Source organism: Colossoma macropomum, unplaced genomic scaffold, assembly GCF_904425465.1.
Source record: "Colossoma macropomum unplaced genomic scaffold, Colossoma_macropomum, whole genome shotgun sequence".
Classification (NCBI taxonomy): Eukaryota; Metazoa; Chordata; class Actinopteri; order Characiformes; family Serrasalmidae; genus Colossoma; species Colossoma macropomum.
Window position 1 is genome coordinate 117,896 of NW_023495330.1, and position 17,751 is coordinate 135,646.

A 17,751-nucleotide genomic window follows, 5' to 3' on the forward strand; every position below is an offset into this window, starting at 1 on the left:
ATTATATATTACCGCTGTCGGAACAAAACCTCATCTCTCCAAAATGGTAACTTTACAGGACAGTACATGTTTAATGTAGTGAGACGGTGCTGGACGTAGTTCTGATATTCATCTTGAGATGGTCACTCAGCGTGAAGAGCAGCTGACTGAGAGTCAGAGTGAAGAGGCTCTGAGCTGACCGCTGACCTGCTGCTGTATGACTGTACACATGCTGTCCTGAAGGGAGGGGGGGAGAGAGAGAGAGACAGACACAGAGAGAGAGAGAGAGAGAGATGTGTTTGATGTCTGTCTGATGGTCTGATGTGCGGTTTTAGTGCAAGATAGACAAAAAGGGGAGGGTGGGGGGGAGAGGGAGGGGGGGTCTTTTGTTCTTTAGTCTGTTTTGAATTATGTCATGTCTCAGCAGCAGCAGGAGTGAGGAGGGGTTAATCTCTCTGTCCGTCTCTCTCTCTCTCTCTCTCTCTCTCTCTCTCTCTCTCTCCCTCTCTCCTTTATCTCACATTTCTGTCCCAGTCAAATCAAACATGCTGTATTGGCAGGAAAAACTGTATGACCTGTTAAATCGAGTCATCATTAATATATACATGAATAAAAGACGTTCATGAGGATCAATAATTAAAAGAAAACTAATGTTTGGAGTATAAATATAATAATACATAAGCATAAAATGAATAGGGACAGAAAATACTACTACTACTACTACTACTAATAATAATAATTATTATTATTATCATTATTATTATTATTATTATTATTTTATTATTAGAAGAAGAAGAGGAAAGTAAACAGTAAGGTAAACATGGAAAAGCTAAGGAGGAGATCTGAACATCAGATTAAGAAATACAGATTAGATACCTGGAGATACACTATGATACAGTTTTTCTCTCTCTGTCTCACTGTTTCTTTGAGGATAGAGAGAAAAAAGAAAGTGAGGAGAGAGGGAGAGAGAGAGAGAGAGAGAGAGGAAAGTGAGGAGAGAGCGAGCAGCTGCTCTGTCTGCTTTCTTTTCTTTCTTTATCAGTTTTAAAGCTGTTCCGCTCCTCAGCTCCATTTAATCCTCTATAATCCTGAACCATAACGTTACACACACACACCACACACACACACACACCACACACACACACACACACACACACACACACACACACACTCACACACACCTACAGCAGCTCCTGTTCACACATCAGCTGCACTTCAGATGTAGTTCTGTTGTTCATATTTGCAGCAGTGTCCAGTATTTGTGTCCAGTATTTGTGTCCAGTATTTTCAGTGTATAAAGTCCTGACAGAAGCTTCATCTAAGGTTAATCTACAGAAGTCCGGAGAGGCCATGAGTTGTTGCTATAATTTTCTGGTTTGTTATCTTGAGATAACATGTTAATTATCTTGAGATCACAAAATAATTTTTGTTATCTGAAGATAACAGCTTTGTCTTGAGATCACAAGATAATTTACTTATCTCAATATAACAACTTTTGTTATCTCAAAAATAAGACAACTTGTTATTTCAAGATAACATCTTTGTTATCTTGAGGTCGCAAGATAATTTACTCGTTATCTCAAGATAACTTTGTCTTGAGATGACAAGATAATTGACTCTATCTCAATATAACAACTTTATCTCGAGATAACAGGATAACTAACTTGTTATTTCAAGATAACAAATTTATCTCGAGACAACAAGATAACTAACTTGTTATTTCAAGATAACAATTTTTGTTGGATTGTAACTACCTCACAGCCTCTCTGTACCAGTCTGTGTGAGAGGCACAGTTGAACAGATATGTTTTCAGTCTAGTCTTAAAAAGTCTGATCAAATCTCACAGCTTCAGGAAGTTTATTCCACCCGACGGCAGCGTAACGGCTGAATGAGGTTTCTTTTAGGCCTAAAAGTCAAAAGTTCAGCATGTAAAGGTGCAGATCGCGATGAGCTCAGTCTTAGTTTGATATACTGAGATACCGATCACTGATGATAGCGGATTTACTGTGATGTACTGGGAGTAAGTGAGGGAGTGCTGGTAAGAACAGTGTAAATGAAGTGTGTTGGGTGGTCTTATAGAGGCTCAGCTGGAACACAGCCCCATTCAGCTGAGTAGAGCTCAGATTTAGAGACTTAGGGCTGTAATTGGTTTTGTTTGTAGAGATCAGAGTGAACATGATCATCTTACAGAACTGCGGGGTTTACCGTTACCTGATTACCTGTGTCTCAACACGTTACTGTGGCCTCTGAAGTTCACCAACACACTGCTGTGTGTGTGTGTGTGTGTGTGTGTGTGTGTGTGTGTGTGTGTGTGTGTGTGTGTGTGTTTTTTTTTGGACCCAAACTCAGCTGTGTTTTCAGAGGGTGTGTCATTGGGGGAATGTGTGCTGGATCAAGAACAAACAACTGTTGCTTTGTTCACACGACTGTTGGTTTCTGTGGAGCTACATGTTCGGAGACCTTTATCATTATTATTCTCCTTTCTTGTATTTAGGTTATTATATTACTGTTCTATCTTGTAATATGTATTTACACTCTTTATACTGCACTTTGTGCTAAAACACACATTTTCCTCTTGTAGCTGCTGATTAAAGCAAAAGTTTGGCAGAAACAGGTGCTGAACACTTGTAGCTGTTAACAGTGGTGGTGATAGGAACCAGACGTCCACCTCTAAAAGCTCCCTCACAGAAAGTTACTACAGGAAATGGTTATGAATTCACTGCCTGATGTCTGAGACACTGTTTTAGGATAGTTTTAAGAAACTTTTAAAATAGTCCCCAAAGAAACTTTTCACTGTTCGACTGTCATCAACATTTTATGAAAAAAACTCAGATGTAGGTTGATGTAGGTTCACTGGTGGGTTTGATAGTAAATAAAATGTCTATATTTGTGTTGTAGTCATGGCGACCCCTGGTTCCTATCACCACCACTGTAAAGACATCTGAACCATTTCACACCAAACCACTCTGAATGATTCTGTTTACATCCCAAACACTGAGATTGTGCAGAAATGTTGAAAAAGAATGGAATTTCAGTCAAAAACTGTAGATTTTCTGTGATGAGCGTTCACATTACACAGCTGACCAATCAGTATCAAGTCTCTCTACTCAATTATCTTAAAGCTAGTTTTGGTTGTTTTCGAACACTCAACAATCTGAACGAGAGAGTTTTCTGTTTAATGTTATTCACGTCAGTTTTGAAGTGTTTATTGATCGTCTCAGTCTTTCTCGTCCTCTCAAACCGTTGTTAAGCCGCCTCCTAAGAAGCGTGTCCTGCTCCTTTTATACGAGACGCATCTCGCATGTAAAAAGGAGTCGTCTGAACGTCCTCTTAGGCAGCCGTGAACATGGTTTAAAGTGATCTCAGTGTGTTTTGCATGTAAAAACAACACAGCTGAACGTCAAATGGCCCCTAATGTCTACATAGTGCACTACATGGGTCTCAAAATAGCCCAAAACAGTGCCTAATATATTTGATTTGGGACTGGGCCATGTGCACAATTCCCTACTGGACATTTAGTGCATATTTAGAAAAAGAAGCTGAAACTCACGTAGTGCACTATGTGTAGGGATCCATTTGAAATTGAGCCCATATAACATCAGAATAAATAAACAAGTAATACAGTAAAATATAGCAACACAGTTATTAATGTTGTTTAGATGAGTCCAGTTAGAAGAACACAGGTCTGTCCAGTTCAATCACCAGCGCCTGATTTTAATTTAATGGATTGATTGATTTGATAAACTAGCTGTTGGATGGTAACTGTAAATACTGGACTTCCTCCAGGAGAGCTTTGGCATGTGGCATTGTTTTGCTGAGTGACCATCCCACATGTTACCGTAAGTGAAAGTGGGTCAGTGCCTGAAACCGTAAACACAGAGAAAGAGCCAAACACTCACGTGGACGGAGCCAAACATGGAGGTTAAAGCTGCAGCTCTGTAGTGACATGAAGTTTAGTGACAAACGCTCAGGTGATGGTCATATAACCCATTAAACGTCCAGGCTTCCATTCCTCTCTCCTACGGCTTCAGAATAAGTCAGCCGGTCTGCACTGTTTTCTGTGTAGTTACTGAATAATAAGCCTTAAGGCTGCCGCACAGTGGATGCTACATACACGGTACCGCTGTTCCTGGTACACTCTGCCCATATAAATATAATAGAATGAAAATTTCAACTTCATTTCCTGCATTTATCATGTTTGGTATCAGCTAATTCTTCACAAAGGTCTAGTTTTCCAGCCTAAACATCTGCGGTGCAGTGAGTTACAGTGTGACTAGGCCAGAGAGAGGGAGAGAGACTGCTGTGAATTATACCGCAATTTCAGGATCGCTCTGCTGTCACACACAGAGCACTGTGTCTCTGAGTGAAAACGTCTCCCATTACACCATTAATCTGACCATTAAACCCCCCCGTCTCTCTCTATCAGCCACAGCCATGAGAGTGAGAGGGAGTCTAGACTTGTGGGCTCCTGGAGGGCTGCTGAATACAATCACATAACTGAACACACACACCCGAGCCCTCCTTCACCTCCTCACGTATAAACAGACTGACTTACCTGTTCCATCGAGGAGCAGTAAAATTAATTTATTTCTTTGTGATGGTGAGATCAAGAGGCAGGAGGGAAACTCCCCAGGCTGCAGCGTAGTCATTTAGCTGGCCCGAAAAGAGTCCTTAGCCGAGGAGGAAGGTCATTCTCAGCCTGGGAAACTAGCCTCGGTATAGCGTCACTCAAGTGGCTGGCCCAGGAAGCTTTACAGCTGTGGTATAGCATCTCATAAGCACCGTTGTTCATGCGAACAACCAGGGAGGCCTCATAGTTACAGTGTAGTGTCACTTAAGCATCCAGCCCAGGTAGCCTTGTAGCTGTGCTATCATTGCTCAAGCAGTGTCGCTCAAGCAGCGTCGTTCACGTGGTGACTCTCAAGCAATTGGCCTGGGAAGCCTTGCAGCTGTGGTGTAGCATCGCTCATGTATTGTGCCCAGGAAGCCTCATAGCTGCAGTGTAGCATTGTTTAAGCAACCAGCTTGGGAAACCATGTAACTGAGGTGTAGCATTGCTCAGGTGGTCGGCCCAGGGAGCCTCTTGGCCACAGTGTGGTATCATTGAAACAGACATCCAGGGAAGCCTTGTAGTGTGGTGTTGCTCCAGTGGTTGGCCCAGAAAGCCTTATAGCTGTGTATGGCATCACACAAGCAACCGGACTGGGAAAACCATGTAGCTGCACTGTAGCATCACTTAAGCAAACATCCAAGGAAGCCTCGTAGCTATGGTGTAGCATTGTTCGAGAGGTCAGCACAGGACGTGTGATAGCTGCGGTATAGCATCACTCAAGCAGTCGGCCCGGAAAGCGACATAGCTGCGCTGTAGTGTTACTAAAGTGGACATCCAGGGAAGCCTTGAAGCTTGGATTGAAAACTTCATATGTATGCAAAACTAAACCCCTCCCCCTCTCTTTCTCTCTCTCTCTAACAGAGTACCCATTCTCCCCTGATGTCTTGCCCCCGTTGCTGGAGGTCCCTGACGCTGAGGGGGCGGTCCTAAGCCCCAACCGGAATTCTGCCCTTAGATACAACTCCGCCCACAGCATGGACTCCTCCCACTGCAGCGATCGTCCAATCAGCTATGGCTCCACGTCTTCCTCTGCCTCCTCCCGGGACAGCCACTGCTCTCTTGGGGGACGGGGTGTTTTAGGCTCCACCCCTGAGCGTGACCGGGACTCCGGGGCAATCAGACTGGAGCTGGTCCCTGCCCGTCAGCTGGAGGAGGCGGAGTCAGGAAGACAGACGCCTACACCCACCAATCAGGAGGAAGCAGATGGTGGGCGTAAAGTAGCGTACGTGGACCGAGTGGTGCAGGAGATTCTGGAGACGGAGAGGACTTACGTACAGGACCTGATGAGCATCGTTCAGGTGAGAAAGAGAGCGAGTGATGACAGATGGAGAGTCTGAACCCGGTCCTCAAGGTCCCCCAGATGGTCCACATTTTTGTTCCAACCCAACTCATCTAAGGATGAAGGAAAAATGAGGAGCATCTAGGGTGCCTTGAGGACTCGGTTGTGGTGTACCGGCTTTACAAACAGACGTGTCAATACTACATTTAGTTGCTGAATTTGAATTTAGTTTTCGACAGTACTTTAGACTCTTGCACTGATATTCATTTCTTTGCACATTCATATCTATTACTATAGTCCAGTCGATGTGGATGAAGTACCAGTGTTATGTCCATAGATGGCAGCAGCTATGAAAGGCCATACGAAAGGCCAGTTCCCTTCCACTTGCTAGGTCTCCTTTTATCACACGATGTTACCAAGCTGGGAAGGTGAAGGTGGCATGTGCTTCCTCGAAGAACCACTGCATCTTTTCCAACTGCCATTAATACAACATTATTGGAGTTTAACACGCTTGGAGGAGGACATCTGCTAAATCTGCTGAGTAAGCGAGGCCAGTTATGCTCTCGTGGACCAACAGCTATAGATGGCAGTGGCATCATTGGCATCAATGGCATCATTATTGGCATCAGCAGGGATCCAGGGCCCAGATAGCTCATCAGACTTTTAATCTAAGGTTCCAGGGTTTAAGTCCCTGTTCAGGTGGTTGTGGTAGTTGCTTGCTACCAAAGCTCGCCATGTGGCCTCGTAGGGGATCAGGCTCATGATCTCCCGATGATTCAGGCAAAGCTTATAGAGGACCGTTAAGAGCTTTAAGCATTGATGGCTGTAGGGGCGGCTATGATGATCAGAAATAAATGTATGTTACTGCATATCCACGGAGATCAAATACACAAAGCAACATACCAAAGCAACAGTCTTTGCTCACTACTTACATGCTAAATAACAAAAAAAGTCATGGGGATATCACAGTTAACCTGCTGATAGCGCCTTGCACTGTGGTCATCATTGCGAAAAGATGTTTCCATGTTCAGGAAAACAGAAAAGTTGATTAACCATTGCTCTGGATTCATTGAATAAGTAGTATATTCTAATATTTCAATTCACTTGGGTGGCTGGTAGCCTTTTGGTAGGAGAGGTTAGCCAACAACCAGAAGGTTATGGATTCAAATCCCACGATGGCTGTTTTGGTAGTATTTATACACACCTTGCTGTTTGTTACACATTAGCCACAGACGACATACGACTGCCTGCTGCAGTGTTCAAGTTGGACATAGGTGCTCATGTTGGCTTTGTTAAGAAACTGTGTATTAAATATGATTTAATGCAGTTAATCTGCTCTTCTGGAAAAGTTACATGGCTCATGATTTGTTGTTAAAGGGTCTCGGTGGGTATTTCATGTCATCTGTGCTTTCTACAAGTTTAATAGCACCATTAGTTTGAGTGTTAACATTATTATGATGTATTGTTATACATCAAATCGTGATGATTGTATCATGAGCTATTTGGCAGCAGCCGCTACTAATTACATGAGACTCTAAGTGATACGGAAAACTGTTTCTTATGAAGCTGAGCAGATATTTTTGGCATTTGAGCGCACCAGACGTCAGAGAAAAATGTAAATAACTGTGAGAGTTTTCCGTGTTGAGGTGGGGCGGCAAGGATATCTGATACGGAGTGAAACTCCGGTTTCCTGGTTTGCCCTTAGGCTACAAAAACAATGAAACGTTTCACAGGAAAGAGGCAGAAATGAAAGGCTTTACCGCTTCAGAGTTCATACAGAAAGCAGCACGACATGAGGGTTGGAGCCAAGCTTCAGTATGACTGTTAGTCTTTGGGCTCACGTTGATTGGATTTGAGTTTGGTTCTTTAGCAAATTGTGATTCAGAATTACTTTTAAACAGTACTCTGAATACACAAACGTGACTAGAGGAACACTTACTGTGAAGCCCCTCTCCGTAAACCTTTACAAATGTGCTTATAATTCTTTGTAACTTTGTAACAACGCTGTATAAGCTTGTTTATAAACTCTAATAATGCTTTATAAGGCTCTAATAACATGTCACTAATCATTACTTTAATCAACTTTTGTCCTACTATGTGCAAATATGACTAGAATACATCAATAACCTTAACCTTGCCAGACAGGAAGCAGTATATTGCGGTTGTCAGAAGAAAACCTCGTATCTCCAAAATGGTAACTTTACAGGAGAAGGAAAAAACATACCTTACTTTTAATGGAAGTCAGTGGAACCAGGCTTTTTTCTGAGTCATTTTGAGGCATTTCTTTTGGTCCATTCTTCATGATATTTACGCAAGTAAAGAGCAACCGGTATTTTCAAATTATGTCAAAAACTGAAAAACGACAAAAATGGAGATGCAAGGTTTTCTTCCGACAGCAGCGATATGTTAATGTTAACATCCAAATGTGTTTAACCTACAGTATCACTTTACTTGAAGTACTCAGTGATGGCATTTTAAGTGTTTATAATGTTTTTATAATGATTAAGTGTTATAGGTGCTTTATAACTATGTGCAGGATATTTTCTGTTATGGATGTTTGTGTTTATTTGTTGTTGTTTCTGTGGCTGCAGTACCTACAGAATGCCTAATGAAAAAATGCATCATTTTTAGTTGATTTTTATTGAATAGGATCATCGTGCTTGTTGTATTGAGTCCTGTAGTCATACTGTTATTTCACTGTTAAATTCTTGAACCGACCAGTGAAACATTATCCAATCAGGATTGTTTTCTCTGTGGTATCTAGGCAGATACAGCCAAGCGAGCTCTCCCATTGGTTAGGGCTTCAGGAGCTGGACTGAAAACCTTAAATGTTAAATTAACCACCGACATAATTAGGAAGCAACAGAGGAATCAGCCAATCACGCTCAGATTAACATAGCACTAGAAATCCCATAGGCGTGCACAAATAAGCATTAAGGGTTCTCTGGCCTGAACTGAGCTCTGAACTCGGACACTCTCCGCGTATGGTGGGTGAGTGGGTGAGTGGTGAGTGAAAGGTGTGTGTGATTCTCAGGGTGTCTGAACTTACTCCTCTCTGCTGATACGTGTGTGTGTGAGTGTGTGTGTGTGTGTGTGTGTGTGTGTGTGTGTGTGAGTGTATGTGTGCGTGTGTGCGTGTGTGTGTGTGTGTGGTGTGTGTGTGTGTGTGTGTGTGTGTGTGTGTGTGAGTGAGTGAGAGAGTGAGAGATCCAGAGGAAGTACAGACGAAACTTGACCCCACACACACTTCCTGTCTTCCTTCACTCCCCCTTCTCTCCTTATATCCCTCCATTTGTTTTCTTTTTCTCTCTCTCTCTCTTTTCCTTTCCTTTTTTCTTGCTTCTCTCTCATTTTTTTCTTTCTTTAACAACTTGTTTCTCTTCTGTAATTCTTTCTCTTTCTTCTTTTTTTAATTACTTTTCTCTATTCCGCCTTATTCCCTTATTTCTTGCTCTCTCATTCTTTTTCTTTATTTCTTTCTTTCTTTTTCTTTCTTTCTCTTTCTTTCTTTCTTTTTCTTTCTTTCATCCTTATTTCTTCTTTCTATTTTACTGCTTTCTTCTTTTTCCTATCTATCTATCTATCTATCTATCTATCTATCTATCTATCTATCTATCTCTTGTACTTGTTTTTTCTTTCTTGTTTTTCTTTTTTTTCTTTTTCTTTCTTTTTTCTTTTTTCTTTCTTTCTTTTTCTTTCTTTCTTTCTTTCTTTCTTTCTTTCTTTCTCTTTTACTTTTTTCCTGTCACTCTTCCATTTTCCTTTATTTCTTGTTTTTCATTTCTTTCTTTATTTCTTGTGTTTTGTTTCTTTATTCTTCTATTTCTTTATTTCTGTCTGCCTGTAGGCAGAAATAGGATCACACACACACTCTGTGAAAACCCCCTTGGCTGAGAGAGGTTGATGGATGGCTCGGTTGGAGAAAGAGAGAGTGAGAGCGTGGGGGATAAAAGGGAAGGAGAGCAGAATGGATGGAAGGAGCCGATAAAGAGAGAAACTACTGCACTTAAATGTGTCTGACCCTTTCATTTCTCTTCTAACTTCTGTTTCAGTTGTGGTTCCGTTCAGTTTATCAGTGCTTTATCAGCATTAATGTAACAACACACAGTTAGAACACTACAAAGTAACTCATTAACAGGAGGTTATGATTAGTAATGATATAGTTAACCACACACACACACACACACACACACACACACACACACACACACACACACACACAGTGTAGAGGACGTAACGGGGGTGTGACAGTGAAAACACAAACATTTACCCAGACTGTTCTGCATTCAGCTCATTCATTCATCTGTCAGCAGGGCCGAGTGTTGCGTCGGGGCTGCTGGGTAAACTAACGGCTCTACAGTTTTTTATTGTATTCAGAGTTTTTCTCTGCTCTTATCTGATCTACTGTCTCCACACGAGCTCCGCCTGCAGACTTTAAACTTCGTTTACATCCTCTGCTGCGTGAGCTCCTGCTCTCAGCAGATGAGATTTCCCTGATGAAGCAGTAGGAAAGGCACAATGGTGTTTGGCCTGATCTGGAAACTGCATGTAATCCTACCTGGAATTTGTGTCTCATCTGATCTGAGTATGTTGTAGGGAATTGTGGCTGATCTGGTGTGGAGGTGGTGTTTGATTTGAAAAAGGTGTCTGATCTGATGTGGAAATGGTGTTTTCTCATTCGGGAATGGAGTTGGATTTGATTTAGGAGTCATTATGTCTCATTTGGGAGCGGTGTCTGATCTGATTTGATCTGATCATTTGCATTTGGTCTGATCTGGGAATGGTGAGTGATCTTACTTTGGGACTCATGATGTCTCATTTGGGAATGGTGTCTGATCTTATCTCTGAATGGTGACTGATCTGATCCAGGAATCATGATGTCTCATTTGGGAATGGTGTCTGATCTTATCTGTGCATGGTGACTGATCTGTTTCGGGAATCATGATGTTTCGTTTGGGAATGGTGTCTGATGTCATCTGCGAATGATGACTGATCTTATCCGGAAATCGTGATGTCTCAATTGGGAATAGTATCTGATCTTATTTGTGAGTGCTGACTGATCTGATTCGGGAATCATGATGTCTCATTTGGGAATCGTGTCTGAACTTGTCTGTGAATAGTGACTGATCTGATTTGGGAATTATGATGTCTAATTTGGGAGTGGTGTCTAAACTGATCTGAACAGTTGCATCTGGTCTGAACTGGGAATGGTGTCTGATCTGGAAACAGCATCTAATCTCATCTGGCCAGCTGCCTGACTGGTCATACGGAATCACAGGGAAGCCAGTTGTCAGAAAGTAGTTCAGACGGGAATTTGGCGGTGATGATAAATGCGTCTGTGTGTTAAGGATAGCATCAACAAACCCGTTAGAGCGTCATGTTCCCTCAGGTCAGCGGCTGCTGGTCCTACATTTAGAGCTTGTGTTATAAATTACAGACTCTGTCCTTCAGCTTCACTATAAATCAGACTGGACTGTGGCCGAGTTGCTGTGCTACTTTCAGAGTTTACCTGCTGGAGGTGCGGGGGTGATGGCCTGCTGGGGGGGGGGTGGGTGGTGTTGTGTGGCCGAAGGCCGTGACCTGCATTCCTTAGACTACTTCACACAAATACACACATCACCTGTGGCTTATGACTGCTGACCTCCCGGGGAGGAGGGGGGGGGGCAGGGTTCTGTGTACACAACAACACTGACAATCCGACTCCATGACAGTGTGTTTATTGAAAAAGAGCTGCACTGAAATGTATGAATATCATATCAAAACCTTTTAACCAGGAGTGCCCAAATGTTTTGTCTTGGGGGGGCGCAGTGCAGTGTTTGTGGTGGGCTGAGGGACCATAAAGACAAAACTGTGCAATGTTCTTAAAGATGTATTTTATAACATTTCACCATAATTTATCGCTAAAATACTGCAAAAAATACTGTTTTTCAAGGAAAATATGAGTTCAATATCTCGTGTATAGTAGAAAAATATGTTCTCTTATGAGATGATGGGGTTGAGTTTCATATTGTCACATACTGACACTTTCTTACGAACCAAATCAAACGTCCACACTGCCCAGCTTTGGCCTGTGGGTCACGCTTTGGGCAGCGCTGCTCGTAACACTGTATTTTTTTCTGTTTTCATTCACACCATTTAAAAACATCAGCTATCCTTTATATTGGGTGAGTCTGTAATGGTGAACGGACCAATAGAAATGGGAATTATTGGAATAAATTTGTTGTAATAACGTGCATTAACCAATAGAGACCCCAAACAATGGTTTAAAGCACTCTGTGAATGTCTACTTCTGACTAAAGCTAATTAAAGTCAACAAAAAGTGCCATCAAGTTGGTTCTGACTCCTGGCCACTACATGGACAGTGTTTCTCCAGAATACCCTGTTTGACTCTTGAATGGCTGGTTCTTGATTCCTTTGACTGTTTCCATCCATCTTGTTGCTGGTCATCCTCCTTTACCCTCAGCTTTTTCAAGCATAATGGTCTTTTCCAATGAATTGGTCCAAAATAAGAGCTTCAGTTTGGTCATCTGGGCTTCAAGTGAGAGGTGGGGCTTGATTTGATCGAGGAGCCATTCTTTTGTTTTCTTTGCTGTTTAAAGCCTTCACCAACACCAAAGTTCAGAAGCATTATTTATTGTCCAGCTTTCACATCACAAAAAAACACAGGGAAGACCACAGCCTGGACATTCTGATCTTTGTTTGGTGAGACTAATCATTGCATTTGAAGATCTGCTCAGGCTTCTCATCCATGTTCTGCTGAGCGCCAATCTGTGTCGTATTCCTTTAGAGCTGGATCCTTTAGTGTTAATAATTGACCTGAGTAGGTAAAAGATGTCCACCAATTCTTCATCTTCTCCATTAAAGTTAGCAGTCTTTCTGTCATCATAACCTTAGTGATCTTCATACTCACTTCATAATTCATACATACACTTTTTATAGAAACCCTTCAATTTAAAACATTATGTTGATTTACTGTTTATACATAAAATATCATGGATACGTCCTTCTGTCTTTATGGGTCAGTAACGTTAGAAAAAAATGGAGCTATCATGACCTTCAACACCTATTTCCCTAAATTTCACCCCAAAGCAAGAAAAAATCAGATTTAATTTTCAGTGTTTAAAGTGGAAAAAATTGAAAATACCTCAACGTAAAAAAAACAGTGCTTGGGTCTCTGAGGGGTTTAACTGAGTTTTCACCTATAGAGCTACTGTTTCAGAGATATGGCAACAGTGACAGTGTATCAATATAGTGCTGATGTTAATGTGGAAATGATCACGCAGTGTAAAGCAAGTTCAGTGTAGCACTTTTTACTGAGGTATATCAGGTGTGAAACTCCTGCTTAAGTATTTTATGTTTACATTCTCTCAGGTTAGGTGTTTGTGTGTGTGGGGGGGGGTGTTGACACGCTGGTGTTTTGGTGTCGTCTCAGTCTGGTTCTGTAGCAGTGGCTGCGATGAGGCGAGGAAAGATCCTGTTAGAGGCTGAGAACGCACTGATCCCACCTGTCAGCACGTGGGGTGACTACAGAGTGAAGAGTGTGTGTGTGTGTGTGTGTGTGTGTGTGTGTGTGTGTTTCAGTTGGGGATTTTAAGGTCCGGCCTTTTTCCCAGCATTGCTACTTACTGCATTCTAACTCCTGTTTGTGCTGTTTGTGTAGAGATTTCTGTGAGTGATGGTCAGTCTCTCTCTCTCTCTCTCTCTCTCTCTCTCTCTCAGGGGCATTTTGTCTATTAGGGAAACTGGGCGTCGCCTACATGGTTTTGTTCTAAGTACATTTCTTTGGTTGATATTAGGGATGTAAGTATGGAGATGGGGACAGTAGCCTCAGTCCATCCTCAAGTAAGAGTGTTAATATTGGGTAGAATAATGACTGTAGTAAAGGCGCCTTCCCAAAAACATTCTTTTCAAAGTACAAAGGTAGCAGCTCGAAAACCTACTGAAGTACTGAGTAATTTAGAACCGCAGTGGAACTTCGTACTCTGTCAGCAGAGGAACTGAGGTTTGTACGGTGCTATTCTTCTCCTTTTGACATTCTTTTGGCCAATCACAAAGCACCACAGATGTTTTACCAACAAATCAGAATGAAATTAAACGCAACAAAGGAATTAGAGACTAAGTTTGAATGGCTAAAATGTAACCGATTCCTTTACACACTAATATACTTGAGTGGAAGTAAAGTAGGTGTCACTTTATTTGGATATTCCCCTATAGATTATCTACAGATGTTCAAACTGTTAACAACTCAAACTCATTAGATTTTATGTTTATTTATATTTAAATACCCAAACAGTGATTTCAGTATTTGAATACTGGCTTTCATCACAAGTAAAAACACAAATTTTAGATTTTAACAGAACTGTGAAATGGGGCAAGTTTGCTCTTATTTGTGAGTATGTACGTATATATACGGACCACTCTAGCTGTTAGTTAGGTCCAACAACAGTGAACATATTTCTCTGACAAACTAGCAGGTTGGTACCTCACTGAGGGGGAAAAGACCACCTTGAAAGAGAAAGTCCTCATCAGCATCCAAGGGGTGGAGTTTGGCTTCAATCCCAAGATAGCACTGTCACAAATATTTACACGTGATGTTGTTTTAATCCAAATCAAAGCAGTTTATAATATGGTCAGTTACTGTAAACCAACACAGGAAACCTAAGCATCTGTATTAAAAGCCAAGTGTCCCCAAACTTTTGACAGGAAGAAAGAAAAGAAAACTGCCCTTTATGTAAGTAACTGATAGGGCTGGATCTGTGCAGCAGCTGCTGAGTTCTGTTAGTTCTGAGCGGAGTGCTAACAGGAAGCTGACCCAGACCTGAACCGGACCAATGAGGCCAAATAAGGCTAAACCTGAAGCCCAGCTGGCCAATCAGAGGGCATCTCTGTACTCATCTGCCTGACAGGCTGCCTGGTTCGGCTGAATGCTGATAGGATTAACACTCATAACACCTCATCCTTTCATTCATCTCTCTCTCTCTCTCCTCTCTCTCTCTCTCTCTCTCTCACTCTGTCTCATCTAAGCACAATGAAGCGCTACTACTAATAAAAAATAATAATTAGTTCTGTTGCTTTTATACTACAGTTCTGCACAATAAAAACAAAAGTAAAGCAAAGAAGCCCTGAACATTGAATCCAATGTGCTTTAATATCAGCAATTCCTTCCATTATAAAAACAGATCCCCTTTGCGAGTGACTGTCAGGTTCAGCTCAGCTTTTTCAGCGCTGATGAAGCTAAATGTGGTTCTGTTTGTAAAGCGTTCACAGCTCATCTTGTTTGCTGAACTGTAGTCTGTTGGTTTCTGGCTGGTTTCAGTTTGTTTAATTGAACAGCTGCTGATTGAAAAGCTCACTTAGAATCAACAATGCGTTCAGAATCTAATGCAGTCTTGTGGTCACTGTGTTCTTCAGAATCTGACCAAACAATCTGCAGGTCAAATTTTATCTTATTGGAGTTAGATTGTGTGTCCGTTTTCTGTTTTTGTACATGGTAAAGTAGGAACTCTACAGCTGCAGCATAAAGCGAGTTGTTATGTGCTGAATAAACTGCTGTTATTACAGATTAGAGCTCAGTTATCTGAGCTAACTGCTGTATAATTAGTAATTAATTGATTAATAAGTACCTCTCTCTCTCTTTCTCGCTCTCTCTCTCTCTCTCTCTCAGGATTATCTGGACTGTATCAGTAATCAGGCTCGGCCATTGTTGGGAGTTGAAGACAGAAATTCACTTTTCGGAAACATTCGTGACATTTACTGTTTCAACAGGTAACAAACATACGTACACACACACACACACACACACAAACATAAACACATATGCACACATGTACATGTACAAAACCATCTAAACACATGCACACACAAAAACATGTACACATACTCACACATACACAAAAACACACACGCATGACTGACTTTGTGCTAAAATTTTACGTGTGTCTGTGTGTGTGTGTGTGTGTGTGTGTGTGTGTGTGTGTGTGTGTGTAGGGATCTGCTGCATGATCTGGAGAAGTGTAATGCGGACCCGGTCGCCATCGCGGAGTGCTTCGTAGCCAAGGTAAAGTTCAATGAGCCTGATATTAAATCTTAATAGGAGCAATAAGAAGCAGAAGAAGAAGAATGAAGACTATATAACGGAGGGAGGGAGTGACGACACACAACCTCAAGTGTTTCATTAATGACAAAGTAAAGCAAAGAATGTCCAAACATTTCATCAGTCTGTTTTAGTGTTGGCGGGTCCTTCCGCCAAAGAAAGTAGAACCTTTTTTATGGATAGAGCCATAAAACTGTCACAGTGTCAGGTTCTGCTCAGGTGAAGCTGAAACAGGTTGTGTTCCAGTCAGTCTGTAGAGTATTTCACAGCTCATCCTCTCTGCTTTATTGTATTTAGTTAGTTGACTGTTCATCTCTCTCTCTCTCTCTCTCTCTCTCTACCTGTTAGAGCTTGTCTTTTCGAACAGCTGTAGTAACACAGAAGAACGTCTTTCACAGAATGCTGTAAACACACACACACACACACAGTGTGTTTATCTGTGGTGTGTGTTTACGAGGTGTTTGAGTTTATATAATTAATGTTTGTTGTAATGTTCACAGTTTATTTTGATCGTGTTGAGCTGGTGAGGCTTATAATTCATTCAGAAATCTTGGCAGAGGCAAAACAATAGACCAAAACCGAACACTCGCAATTCTTACTGACCTAAAGCGGTCATACCGTACGCCCTGTGAGGCCTCTGCGTGTTTTTGTATGTCTACAGTAATCACTCCTTCAGTAAATGGCAGTTACACCGCAGTCACATTCCTGAGCTGAGCTTCTGTAGGGTCTGCAGGCGGGACGTGGTGAAGTACTGTGTGATATACAGCGTTGTGCTGAGGTCTTATAGAACCTCCACCCTTCAGTTGGCTGTATTTGGGCGTTACAGGAGCAGTTCCTACAAAATCAATGCGTCATGATTCCCGTCATGCAGCATCAGTCATACAGTACTGCGCTGATCCGAGAGAGGTTTGGAAATGGTAACGCTAACCTAGTGATGGACAGAACAATCACTGTTTACTATAATAATGTTTATTTGAATTCTATCTAGTAGTCACTGACAAACAATGACAATTAGATATTAAATATAAGCCGTCAGTTTAGGCCATAAATACCAAAAACTGTACCTCATTTTAATCATTTAATTAGTCATTAATTTTCTATTAATACTAGCCTGACTCAGCCATGAGCTGCACTACAGTCCCCGGCATGCACTGCAACGTAATGTGTGCTCCCACCCCGTCCCTAACAATGATCTATGAGGCCGCAGAAAAAAAATGTCAGGTGTCCAGTTCAAGCAAATGGGCAGTTTTAAAAACTTACTGTACATTGGGCACATTTAAAGAGGTCTGACAGTTTTTCTGCAGCTAATGAAGTCTAATGTTTTATATAAAACAATAGATTTTTGTCTAAAATTATTTTTTAATCGTTCAAATATTTAGTGCCTGTTTTTTCTGTCTTGGCATATTTTGAATAAAAACAGTGGCCAGTTGGGGTTTATGGCTAAATGTTAAGTAAAAATGAAATAAAAACACAGCTGGCACAGAGATTTGTTGAGATTTTTTAATATGGCCCTTTTAGTAGTCGAGTTTGACACCCCTGCTCAATGACGATGCTAATTTCTGCTAGTGTCCCTATGGGCTTTCTGTTGCACATCCACATTTCTTGGCCATTCTAGATTAAGTCTAAACATTAGAAGCTTGTAAAGACATTCTATGTGTTTTATTTGTAGCTTGTAACAGCCATTAACATATATTTGAGCTTGTATCTATCGGTTTTCACGTGACTCTTTTAGTAAAGAGCCCTGGCTAGACTACGGCTCATATTCAGTCAGTGATGTATCTAGAACTT

General features: G+C 41.5%; 1 protein-coding gene across 2 annotated transcripts in view; it reads left to right on the forward strand.

Moving 5' to 3' along the window:
* The window catches only part of LOC118801785 (pleckstrin homology domain-containing family G member 1), a 55,041-nt gene that overhangs the window by 15,376 nt on the left and 21,914 nt on the right, over positions 1-17,751 (forward strand). For both annotated transcript variants that reach the window (XM_036562154.1, XM_036562153.1), the window contains exons 2-4: positions 5,453-5,889; positions 15,535-15,635; positions 15,858-15,927. In XM_036562154.1, the coding sequence (XP_036418047.1) occupies positions 5,566-5,889; positions 15,535-15,635; positions 15,858-15,927 (495 nt within the window). In that variant the 5' untranslated portion in view covers positions 5,453-5,565. The remainder of the gene's footprint in view (positions 1-5,452; positions 5,890-15,534; positions 15,636-15,857; positions 15,928-17,751) is intronic.